Source organism: Esox lucius, chromosome 17 (genome assembly GCF_011004845.1).
Source record: "Esox lucius isolate fEsoLuc1 chromosome 17, fEsoLuc1.pri, whole genome shotgun sequence".
NCBI lineage: Eukaryota > Metazoa > Chordata > Actinopteri > Esociformes > Esocidae > Esox > Esox lucius.
In genome coordinates this window covers 3,590,352-3,603,281 of record NC_047585.1, presented here as the reverse complement: position 1 = coordinate 3,603,281, position 12,930 = coordinate 3,590,352, and the positions used below count along the sequence as shown (strand labels likewise).

The 12,930-nt window shown below is 39.4% G+C and overlaps 1 protein-coding gene across 14 annotated transcripts in view; it reads left to right on the top strand.

Moving 5' to 3' along the window:
• The window catches only part of ptprt (protein tyrosine phosphatase receptor type T), a 287,950-nt gene that overhangs the window by 235,475 nt on the left and 39,545 nt on the right, over positions 1 to 12,930 (top strand). For all 14 annotated transcript variants that reach the window (XM_034287365.1, XM_020055888.2, XM_034287364.1 and 11 more), the window contains one exon: positions 2,376 to 2,463. In XM_034287365.1, coding sequence (XP_034143256.1) covers positions 2,376 to 2,463 — 88 coding nt within the window. The remainder of the gene's footprint in view (positions 1 to 2,375; positions 2,464 to 12,930) is intronic.

Sequence of the window (12,930 nt, the reverse complement as noted above, 5' to 3'; positions counted from 1 at the left end):
TGGTGGCTAGACTGAATCCCTAAACCAGCAATGTATTATTTGTCGAGGAGCTAGCAATAAAGCTAACTGCTCTATCAAGTCACTCTGTGTGAGAATGCCTGCCAAATGTAAAGTTAAATGGTATCAAATGTAACGTTAAATGGTATCAATGCTAAATGTTATATATTATTCTTGTTTAATCGTACCTGGGGTTTAGGAAATTTACAGTGGTTCCCAGGTCATTGGTGTGAACGAGATGCAACAGAGCAACAGAGCCGACTGCAGAAGTGTTATTCCAATAAAAAGAAAATGTGTAACAAGACATTGTGTAATTACGAAAACAAAAATAATGTGGAATTACACACTTGGAATAGCATCCCTCAGGATGCTATTGTAATTTGTAATTACCTTTTGTTTTTGGAAGTGTAATAACCTAGATAAATCATTATTCTTTGTAATTTCAATGTAATACCTATGGTATTACATCATTGTTACTAAAGTTGTTAATATGTACTTACCTTTCAATTACACAGTAATAAGTGTCAACTTAATGGAAAGTGTTACCAACATTTGAAATAACATTACATTAAAATAGGTGTAAGTCTTTTGTTATCTCTCTTATTTATATCATATCTCCTGCTTATGTCGCTAATATTTGACTTTGGTGTGGATCGTTGTTGTTTGTATACTTAGCATTTGGAATTCAATGTGGAGAATGTATAGTTGCAGCTGGAAAAGGAAAAGTGTCTTTATATTGTAATACTGTCTATAGCTGAATGAAAACCAAGTTTTAAAAAAATATGCGCAAGTAAAGTATCACTGTATAGAGACCATGGAAATGTTAATATGTAGAATGGGCTTGGAACTTCTAACCCTGCAACTGGCCACCACCATCTGGATTTTGGGGGCTAGTAATTGAATGTGGTTATCTTGCCCCATTGCGCTCTTGAAATAACTTTGTCATCTGTGAGCTCAATCAAGGTAGAAATCCAGAGAGTGTGTTCCATCCATCATGTGATGATTCTAGTTTAGACTTCCAGGTTGAGCAAGCAGTGTGATGAGAACCAGAACTGCATCAGATGTGCTTTGGAAGACTTGAGAGTTTTTACTTTGCTTTCCTTTAGGTTAGCTTGCAATACCTGTCAGTCCACCCATTTCACCCTCATTAACTGTATTCATTCTATTTATGATCATGAGCATAGAAGATGCACACTACTTATGTGTTTTATTATCATTATTATGTATCACATACATACTGTACATTATTCATAAAATGGTTGCCAGATGAGTCCTAAAAGTGCCCATTAGTGAATCATGAGCAATAAATGATGAGCAAGACCTTTTCATCCACAAGTTTTGTGAGTCAACAAATCAAAAGATTACCAGCAGAGAACAATGTTGTGGCTAGAGGAATGGCATCTTTCATGTTGTTATGACTTTATAACACATTGTTACACTTTCATCTTGCCATGATAAAGGTTCACAATAAAGTTCACAGCATCTTAACAAAGTTATTTCAGTCACTGTTTCACAACTTGCTTACCGCATCCTCCGATGTTGCATTTTCTGCTATAATATTGTTTTTTTTGAATGTATAAATTGGTTCTTATTCTGACTGAGTTTTTAGTTTTCACCAGGTGTGTGTGTTTGTGTACACTCACCTAAAGGATTATTAGGAACACCTGTTCAAAATTGGACAGTTGAAGACTGGAAGAATGTTGCCTGGTCTGATGAGTCTCGATTTCTGTTGAGACATTCAGATGGTAGAGTCAGAATTTGGCGTGAACAGAATGAGAACATGGATCCATCATGCCTTGTTACCACTGTGCAGGCTTGTGGTGGTGGTGTAATGGTGTGGGGGATGTTTTCTTGGCACACTTTAGGCCCCTTAGTGCCAAATGGGCATTGTTTAAATGCCACAGCCTACCTGAGCATTGTTTCTGACCATGTCCATCCCTTTATGACCACCATGTACCCATCCTCTGATGGCTACTTCCAGCAGGATAATGAACCATGTCACAAAGCTTGAATCATTTCAAATTTTTTTCTTGAACATGACAATGAGTTCACTGTACTGAAATGGCCCCCACAGTCACCAGATCTCAACCCAATAGAGCATCTTTGGGATGTGGTGAAACGGGAGCTTCGTGCCCTGGATGTGCATCCCACAAATCTCCATCAACTGCAAGATGCTATCCTATGAATATGGGTCAACATTTCTAAAGAATGCTTTCAGCACCTTGTTGAATCAATGCCACATAGAACTAAGGCAGTTCTGAAGGCGAAAGGGGGTCAGACACAGTATTAGTATGGTGTTCCTAATAATCCTTTAAGTGAGTGTATATATGAGTGCACTGAACTACAGCAGTGTTTGATAGTGTGTGATGTGATTTCAGGGCCTGACAGAAGGACAAGCAGCCCCATGGGAGACTGCCAAGAAGGATGAAAACAGAAACAAGAACCGATATGGCAACATTATTGCTTGTGAGTACTGAAGTGACAAAGACCCCTCACATAAATACAGGTCTTTCACCATGTAACCACGTGTCTTGGTAGGAAGCTGATTTGAAATGTGAAAACAATGTGTGTCACCTGACAACATTTGAAAATAATATGAAATTATGAAGCTGCATGTGAAATAATGACCCACGTAATATTGCTATATGATGCTTGCTTGTCATATAACCTCACTTGGGATTCAAACTAACAATCTTTGATTTACATGAAGTTTCATCAATGTCATCATGACCATACATAGTGTATTTGCACTTCCACCCTAAAGTACTGTTATGTTTATATCAGAGGTTCCGCTAAACTTACGCTAGACTTAACACATTTCAGTTGCTTATTTGTCGCATCAACTCTGATCGGCCAAAAGAGAAAACACTCAAACGTGTGTAAAATATTTTGACTAATATTGTAAGTAAAATGTTACCATTATTTTACCATATTTACTAAATAGATAATGCACATTTAAATGTATGGATATAAATGTTTATGTTGTCCCTTTGCATATTAGAAGTTGGAACACATTGTGCAACGTAAGGAAAGCTATTTCAAATAACAAAGCTATTTCAAATACAGCTCTGGAAACAATTAAGAGACCACTCCTAATTTTCCTTAAATCAGCATCTCTACATGTATGACTGCCATTCCATTCCAGTGTCTGTTAAATTCCAACATAGGCACACCTCATTTTACTTAATGAGATACTGATTAGTTGATTACCTGAACCAAATTTAATTTAATGAGGAAAAGTATAAAAAACACTACTGTGGTCATCACTATCCTCTTGCAATAGGACCAGCTGGATGGCAAAAACAGTGCAAGTAGTACCTCAAAGTTAATTTGAATATAAAAATAACTATACAGCTTGACAAAAGCTTTGAGTGAGGAAAAGAAGGGTTCAATTCTGGATTTACTGGCAGAGGGTTACAGTGAGCGTCAGGTTGCTCCCATCCTGAACATTTTAAAGAAGGCAGTTCATAAGAACAAGGTCAAGCAACAGACATTGGGGACAACAAAGCTACAGACTGGCAGAGGGCGAAAACAACTGTCCACCGACCGAGATGACCGTCAACTCATTTGAATGTTACTCAACAACCATAGGATGACATCAAGTGACCTACAAAAAGAATGGCAAACAGCAGCTGGGGTGAAATGCACAACGAGGACGGTTCAAAACAAGCTCCTAGGGGCAGGGCTGAAGTCATGCAAAGCTAGAAAAAAGCCCTTCATCAATGAGAAGCAAAGAAGAGCCAGGCTGAAGTTTGCTAAAGACCATAAGGATTGGACCGTAGAGGAATGGAGCCATCTTCGTTGACAAGTAATTTTTTCATCTTTTGCCCAACACCTGATCATATAATGGTTATACAGAGACCTGGAGAGGCCAACAAGCCAGAGTGTCTCGCACCCACTGTGAAATTTGGTGGAGGATTGGTGATGATCTGGGGATAATTCAGCAAGGCTGGAATTGGGCAGATTTGTCTTTGTGAAGGACGCGTGAATCAAGCCAAGTACAAGGTTATCCTGGAAGAACACCTGCTTCCTTCTGCTCTGACAATGTTCCCCAACTCAGAGAATTGTTTTTTCCAGCAGGACAATGCTCCATGCCACACAGCCAGGTCAATCAAGGTGCGGATGGAGGACCACCAGATTAAGACCCTGTCATGGCCAGCCCAATCTCCAGACCTGAACTCCATTAAAAACCTCTGGAATTTGATCAAGAGTAAGATGGATGGTCACAAGCCATCAAACAAAGCCGAGCTACTTGAATTTTTGTGCCAGGAGTGGCATGAAGTCACCAAACTGCAATGTAACAAACTGGGGGAGATGTGGTTATTTTGACCAGTTCTTATTTTCTACAAATAAATACTCTAAATGAGAATATTTTTATTTGGAATTTGGGATTAATGTTCAACATATCTGTGCCATCTGCTGGAATTGCTGCCGGAGTTTGCTGCTTTTGAATTTGGTGCCACACTTAGTCACATGACCAAACATTCAGTAATGTCCTGCTGTAAGAGCAAGCGGAGGATCGATGTTTTCTTGGCAGATCATATAGGTCAAACAATATTAGGCTATGTAATATGCTATCTATTTATTTATTAATTTGGCATATTTTCCACAGGACATTTTGGCCATTGATATTTTCATTTGCCGGCAAATGTAAACCATGGTATATATGACTAATTCAAATGACTTCATTTAAATGCCTTTGAATGTGACCACCTGTGAGTCAGTCTTATATATGTATTATTGCCAAAAAGGGGAATATATACACTCACCTAAAGGATTATTAGGAACACCTGTTCAATTTCTCATTGATGCAATGATCTAATCAACCAATCACATGGCAGTTGCTTCAATGCATTTAGGGGTGTGGTCCTGGTCGAGACAATCTCCTGAACTCCAAACTGAATGTCAGAATGGGAAAGAAAGGTGATTTAAGCAATTTTGAGGTTTTAGAGGTCAGAGGAGAATATGCCGACTGATTCAAGCTGATAGAAGAGCAACTTCGACTGAAATAACCACTCGTTACAACCGAGGTATGCAGCAAAGCATTTGTGAAACCACAACACGCACAACCTTGAGGCGGATGGGCTACAACAGCAGAAGACCCCACCGGGTACCACTCATCTCCACTACAAATAGGAAAAAGAGGCTACAATTTGCACGAGCTCACCAAAATTGGACAGTTGAAGACTGGAAGAATGTTGCCTGGTCTGATGAGTCTCGATTTCTGTTGAGACATTCAGATGGTAGAGTCAGAATTTGGCGTAAACAGAATGAGAACATGGATCCATCATGCCTTGTTACCACTGTGCAGGTTGGTGGTGGTTTAATGGTGTGGGGGATGTTTTCTTGGCACACTTTAGGCCCCTTAGGGCCAATTGGGCATCGTTTAAATGCCACGGCCTACCTGAGCATTGTTTCTGACCATGTCCATCCCTTTATGACCACCATGTACCCATCCTCTGATGGCTACTTCCAGCAGGATAATGCACCATGTCACAAAGCTTGAATCATTTCAAATTGTTTTCTTGAACATGACAATGAGTTCACTGTAATGAAATGGCCCCCACGGTCACCAGATCTCAACCCAATAGAGCATCTTTGGGATGTGGTGGAACGGGAGCTTTGTGCCTTGGATGTGCATCCCACAAATCTCCATCAACTACAAGATGCTATCCTATCAATAGGGGCCAACATTTCTAAAGAATGCTTTCAGCACCTTGTTGAATCAATGCCACGTAGAATTAAGGCAGTTCTGAAGGCGAAAGGGGGTCAGACACAGTATTAGTATGGTGTTCCTAATAATCCTTTAGGTGAGTGTAGAATAATAATATATAATGACATTTCACGAATTACACATCATACATTTTGATAGATGGAGATAATGTACTGGTAGGGCACATTAGCATATTTGGGGTTGTAGTGAAGTGTATGTTTGGGCTAACCTATGGTGAAAGTGTTGTAGCAATTTAATTGTTTGATGGTTATTCTGATGGGATGCGATGAGACCTCCTGTGATACTACCTGCTCTTTTATTACCAACTATTCTGTATCTTAATTACAAGTTCCTGTTAAAAGGTGCTATGAACTGTAACTTACAGGCAGCTTGTTTCACTAGCATGTCAGACACATTCACTAACGTATGCCACATGATATGATGATTGGGGCATACTGTATCAGAATTTTGTAAGCATGGCTTATAGGCTCTGTGCACCAGCGTAGTGACGAACTTCCGCTTTTGTTTAGAAGTCGGTATTGCAGTTTCCGGTTTACTTACTAATACTCATCCGCATTAGTAAACACCTAAACTCACAACAAGATGAGTGATGCTGTTGTACGGAAAAAAAGAAATATAATGTACGTGACATTTAAGTTTCAAGGTACAAGTGGGGCATCATTTTAATCAGGCTTGCGCCATTCAATGACTTCAAACGCTAGACTAGAAATAGTCAGAAAAGGCAATTTTTTATATTCTTCCACGTAATGCAGGTTTAAGCGTAATTAATACCATATAGGACCAGATGTTTACTTTCTATGCCAGTTGTTATTTTTCAGTTTCGTTGTGAAATGAGGTTACAGTAGTAAAATGAAAGAGGAGACCTGTTTTGGTGCTTTTTTGAGGCTATGGAATTTTAAGCTTCATTCAGGTTAGAAGAGGCTGACCAAAGGTTTGTTTCAATTCACTTGCTATGGGGATGCGCTAGCGTTCCAGCTCAGCCAGCATTCTTTTGCCGTTTTTGAGGCTAGGGTGAATTTTTATGCGTTCTATTGTCCTGCCTAATACTACACTAAAAAGGAACACATCGCTAATTAGCTTAGCCGATAGCCGGCCGGCACACCACAGTAAACTACTTACCCTCGTAGTTGTGCAGATAACTCGATACGTAGAGTTTGAATCCCTTGTTCCGCTTGCTTGTTGGAGCAGGGGACCAGGCATCAACAAGTCGATGGACATCACTAATGCTTATTTTAGGTAGGTCTAGGAGACATCTACTAAAAACTGACATTTTGGGCGAGTGGGTTATAGCCTTAAGTAAACTGGAAACTGATATGCCGACATCTGGTTAAAGCGGAAGTTCGTCCATACGCTTGTGCATAGAGCCTATTGGAGGCTTTTTTGGTTTAACTTACTAAAGAGCCATATTCTTTGATACCATGTTGACATAATACTTATATTATGAGTATATTTTGACAATGACCCCCGTTTAGCTAGTAGCTGGAACTTACCAAATGTACTCAAAACTGTCCTTTGAAAGTGCACAGTATCTTCGTAGTATGTTCTTAACAATGCAGTTTTTGACTGTCACATAAGATGTACTCAACCTTCATCAACTATTTATTAAATACCTAAACTGACACATCATTTCCAATGACTGATTTAGATTATATCCAGACAGGCTACTGAGGCACGCCACTTATGTTTAAAATCTGCATTCACAGAGACAGCCCAAGTTTATTCTTCTCTTTTCACCAATCAGATCTGTTCAGACTTTATATGTGAAAAGATCTGATGTAATTGATCAAGGGACCAATTAGTATAAAAAATCCAGATTGGGCTGCCTGCATCTCTACCTTTTATATTTGATATAATTTGGCTAGACAAATGTACCATTAAATTAGATTACCTACACAAGTCCCCTGAAATGTTATAAATTGCACAGAAAAGTTAGATTTTCCCTTTTTAACCAACCGCAGGACCATATAAAAGGGGTTAAGGGGCCACCACAGTGGGTGCCCAGGTTTGCAATTTGGGTTAATTGCATTGGTCAAGGCCAGATAACTAGGATGATGTACCCGATCTACTTGGTGATTTGCTTTGACAAAATTCCTGGCCCAACTTTCTAACCACAAGGCTTATGTGTTATGTTATGAGATCTTATGTGTTATGGAAGTAAATCACCTTTTCGGTAAAAAAAGAGGGCGAAAAAGTAAAATAATACACTCAGGAAAAACTAAATTATATAATGATCATAGTGTTCCAGTAGTAACTTTGAAACTGTATACAGACATTTAAAACGTTATAATTTTTCATACTATAAATATTGTTGTTTTTAATGTTACATAAATTCCCACAAAGCATACAGCTGTACATCAGTTAATGCAACAGCATTGTATTTTCCCACACCCACCTTTTAACTGTACAAACATACCAATGAATTTATAGATTTTAAAACATACATTCATGGGGTAGCAGTGTTATGAACTGGAAGGTTGTGAGTTCAAATGCCAGGTGCGGACATCTTAAACCTAAACTTAAAAAGTTTAGGTTTTGAACAATGTATGTCAATACGATTGTATGTCTATCTTAAATAGTGTTTCTTTTTTTTTACGTGTGAAATGTCACGTGAAGGGTTTCCAAACCTCATGTTATATGTGGTGTGTTCAAAAACTAAATTTTTCTGTCATGGTTAGTGTATTTCCTCAGGCCTTTTAAATGCACAGTATTCCTATACTCATAGTAGACTTCTTCTGGACATACTTTACCCTTTTGGGGTCTTAGATAAAACTAGTTTATACTTTATGAAATAGTTTAATCTTCTCCCATAAGAGAACCACATTTGGAACTCTGACAAGCTGTTGTAATTACGCTGCAGTCCTTGAAAACAGTGCTGTCTATAGGCCTGTCTACAATATGGTTAGAAAACCCAAGGCCCCAATTAATGTGATACAACAGAAGCATATTGTCCCAAGGACATTAATACTTTTTATTAAGGGTTTAGATGTCACTGGTGAGACACTTCCTACAAGTGAAGGCTTTTAAATGAAGCATTGCTCTAAAATGAAATAGCCTGTCATATCCTGATAGCAACAGGAATTATGATAAATGTGCTATTAGTAAAAGCATTTTAATTACATAAGCTTGTAATGGAAACTGTCCATCTTACTGCATGCTTATACAAAAGCTCATTTTCTCCTCAAGTTTTTCATAACACCACTGAGAAAGTTTGATAGGTATGCCAAGAGCAATTCATAGTTCTGTTATACCATCTAGTGTATGCTTTTTAAAAAGTATCCCTCTTCCAACAGTCACTCAAAAGATTGTCTTCTCAGGAAATGTCTTCTATTTCCCATCCTGACTTGTTCTTTAAGACGTAAAGAAAGTTACATTTGATTGGAAGTGTCAATGAAGACATGCTTTTTTCCCAACCTGTTTCAACCAAGCCTCAAATCACAAATATCTCTATAGTGTTTAACTAAATGTTATTCGATACAGCCTAACACTCTCCCTTCGAGGAACTCATGCTGCCTGATTACCTATGACAATTTATGGAACGACGAAAAGAAGGGCCAACACTTTCGATTACAGGCAGCTGTCCCATTTAATTTCTTCTGTGCTTTCTCCCCCCACACTGTGTAAACATAAAGCCTCCCATATGGTCATTTATAATTCAACAGACTCGGCTACCAAAATAAACAGAATTATTGGCAAACATTTACATATCAGAGAGACTGGAGGAATCAGTGGCAATCTTGTAAAGAGCTGCCCACAGGAACCTCTTTCGATTGCTTTTCTTTTCATTGTCCTGAATAGTTCCTGGGTGTATCTGTAGACAACAGAGGGTAGAGGGAGTTGAGATCGGTTTGGTGAACCACAGATGCCTTAACATTAAATGGTGGTATAGTGGTGTGGTCCATTGCATTTTCTCAAGTTGAGAGGGTTGGATATGGGTGAGAGAACAGAACAACATTCACATAAATACATATGGAATATCAGTTGAAGGGTTTTAAATGGAAGGGAAGAGGGGGATCGGAAATTATGCAAATTGTATCTGCAACTGATCTGAGCCGATCTATCCCTAAAGAACAAAATAGAAAGAAAAACTTAATGTGTAATAGAAAGTTTTGGACACATTTTAATTGGCCTATAGATTCTGTAGATGCTGTGTAGATGGTTATACTATAAATAGACTGTTGGTGAGTAACATGTTTAAAAATACATATTTGCTGCTATTAAATGAAGATAGAAATTTAAAAGATCTCACAAGAAAAATTTAAATAAGGTTTGTGTTTTGGGTAGGTTTGGACTATCACAGCTTTTTGAAAACAGTAAAAAAAAAATCTTCACCCACATTTAGCCAATATTGTTTTGTAGAGTGATTTGGAGAAAATATCTTAACAAACATCACCTTGTCCTGACTAAAGTATCAGTGTCTGGGTAAGCTTGAAGGACCTTAGGACAACAGACCTTATTTAAAGTAGTAGAAATATCCTTATGGGATAAATGGATGTCAAAATGTATATGTAACCAATATGACATTTTGCTGCTATGTTTTATGGGGATTATGACACGTTGACTATTTCAGTCAACTGAGTGGGGCCAAAACAACAACTCACTGGAGGTATATGGCTGTAGCTTATCACGCAAACTGCCACTCACTAGAGCCTGCTTGTGTTTAGAATTATACGTACCACCGTCATAAGTGGCGTGGTGAAGGAATGCTCCTGGAATAATAAATATCCCACCTGCTCGTTTCTATTAAATAGAACACAGATGCAACCGCCTCTATGACGGCTTGCCGGTAGTAGATTCCCTTCAAGTTGGACCGCATGTGTGTGTGCATGTCTGTCAAAGAGCTCTGTCTTTGTAAGTTGCTCATATCTTAACAGGCATTAATTCTTGGCACGTATCATTGAAGTATCTTCAGAGGTTCCCTTGAAGTCGTTGCCGTAGAAATCCTCTGATGTATTGACCAAAGACTGACAATTAGCATTCCCTAGACTCTATCTACTTACCCAGTGTTTACTGGGTGCTTTCTTTGCACCTGGCATCTATGTAAAATGAAAATAAAAACTCTCAGGAAGCATTGATAACCTATTCACCAGACATAAAGGCCTCAATTCAGTGATGTTATTTAACTCAGGAAAAATTAAGAGTTTTAGGGTATAGAATAATTGCATGTACTTTATTTGTAGGAGCTAAAATGTATGACAGTAAAATCATTAGAGTATGTATCTGTATTTATTTAGTTAGTTAAAAGAACCCACTAACCCATGGAACGTCTTGGTTGCAAGAGAGTCTGATATAGCTTCCTTCAGTATAGTACAGAGATCTTTGCTAATACACTTCCTTGCCTGTACTGTAATCCACTCCTGATCTACACAACACAGGCTTCTTGTTGAACCGGTTCAAAGTAAACAGTGTTGTTGATGAAACCCTCAGCATTTTTCAGGTATGCCTTGAGGCAGAGTCTGAGCTTTGAGCTGCAGAACAGGATTAAACCAGATCAGCCAATGACCAGCATGCTTTGCGGCCAAAACAGCAGGAAAAGCGTGTCTGACAAGGAACCTCCAGGAGGGCTGACTTTAATAGAGTATTAAAGTCCATAATGCGGTCAGCCACGTTGACAGTTTAGTGGCTGATGTATAAACTCTGTTGGGACAACACAGGCTTTAGTGATTAATAGAGCACTGACAAGCAACGCATTACTGGAAGAAGCAAGGTCCCCACCAATTCAAATTTCTGTAATTTGAAAGATGACTTTTTTGCTGTAATCCTTTATTCGTGATGCAGACTGTGAAATGGAGATCATGATATTTTGCAGGTCTCAATCAGAAGAATTGCCACATTTATAAACGACAAAAACAGCTCCACAAAACATTATACAAAACCAGATGTGCCTCCTATTTAGGTGTATATGTTCTGTGCTGAATGCTGGAGTTCAAGTTCTCAAAAACACATTTTGCCCATGCACCAAAATTTTACAAAAACAGCATGAAGAAGTACAGAGCAAGTGGACTGGGAATCAAGATTCAGTTGAGTAGTCAGTAGCATGAATCAGTAATGAGTTCACATCACCTTCATATGAGGCCTGGGCTAGCAATGCCTTTATTTGGATTGTGCTTGAGGCGTACCAGTGTTATAGCCTAGAGGGAACCATTGTGTGAGCTGGGTCCTCTACAGTGCTGTGAAAATCAACCCTTATTTCTACCTTTCACGCAACCCCTCTGCCTGCCCTCTTCAAGTAGCCAGGCTCGGCTGCATCACCCTGGGATGAAAGTCCCATAGAAAAGATCTTGCTTCATTGGTGCACTGCATTCTGATGGACGAGATTAATATGCATATTTTACCTCATGACGAAGCCACACAGGCCCAACTCCAGTCCCATCCCCTGCCTCCAGTCACACCCCCAGCCTCCAGTCCAATTCCCTGTGTTCAGTCCCATCCCCAGCCCCAGTTGATCCCCAGCTTCCAGTCCCATCCCCAGCCTCCAGTCCAGTCCCCTGCATCCAGTTCCAATCCGAGCATCCAGTCCCATTCCTAGCCTCTAGTCCCATCCCCAATCCCATCCCCAGCCTCCAGTCCTATCCGCAGCCCAATTAAGCAGAACACTGTCTGTACAGACCGAGGAGAGCCACAGCTTTCTTTTAAACAGTTTTGTTTTATTTCCTCTGGCTCTCCACACGCTGTGCTCTCTGTAGAAGTGAGGAGAGCTACGGCATGCATTCACTGCCCCTGGCTGAAAATATTTACACGAGAGTTGAGGTAGGCTGTTAAACATTGCTGGCCAGAGAAGATAATAAAAAAAAACAAGATCTCGATATTACAGGGCGATAACGCGGGGAAACATTGAAATGGATCCTTTGTTGTCTGGTGTGCTTTGCCGGGCCCATTATCCAGATCAGTCAAGAAACATGCTACAGTAGAAGCACATTTTCTTAACAGACAGATCAAAGAGTCAGGAGCAGTGTGTTATTCATCCTCCCATCAACCTCAGGTCCTATTCACTATCCCGTCGTAGGGGTTGGTGACATCACCATCAACGTAATTGCTTCAATTGTCAGGAAGCACCGTGGAGCCCTGCTCCAGATTCAACATATTATCCTTAAAACCAAAACCAAAATCCTTAAATACCCACTGTATTTTTGGTAAATCTCTGGTAATGCTCTGTCCATTTTTGGACTCCAATAACAAATACCTGTAAGTAAGTATGCACA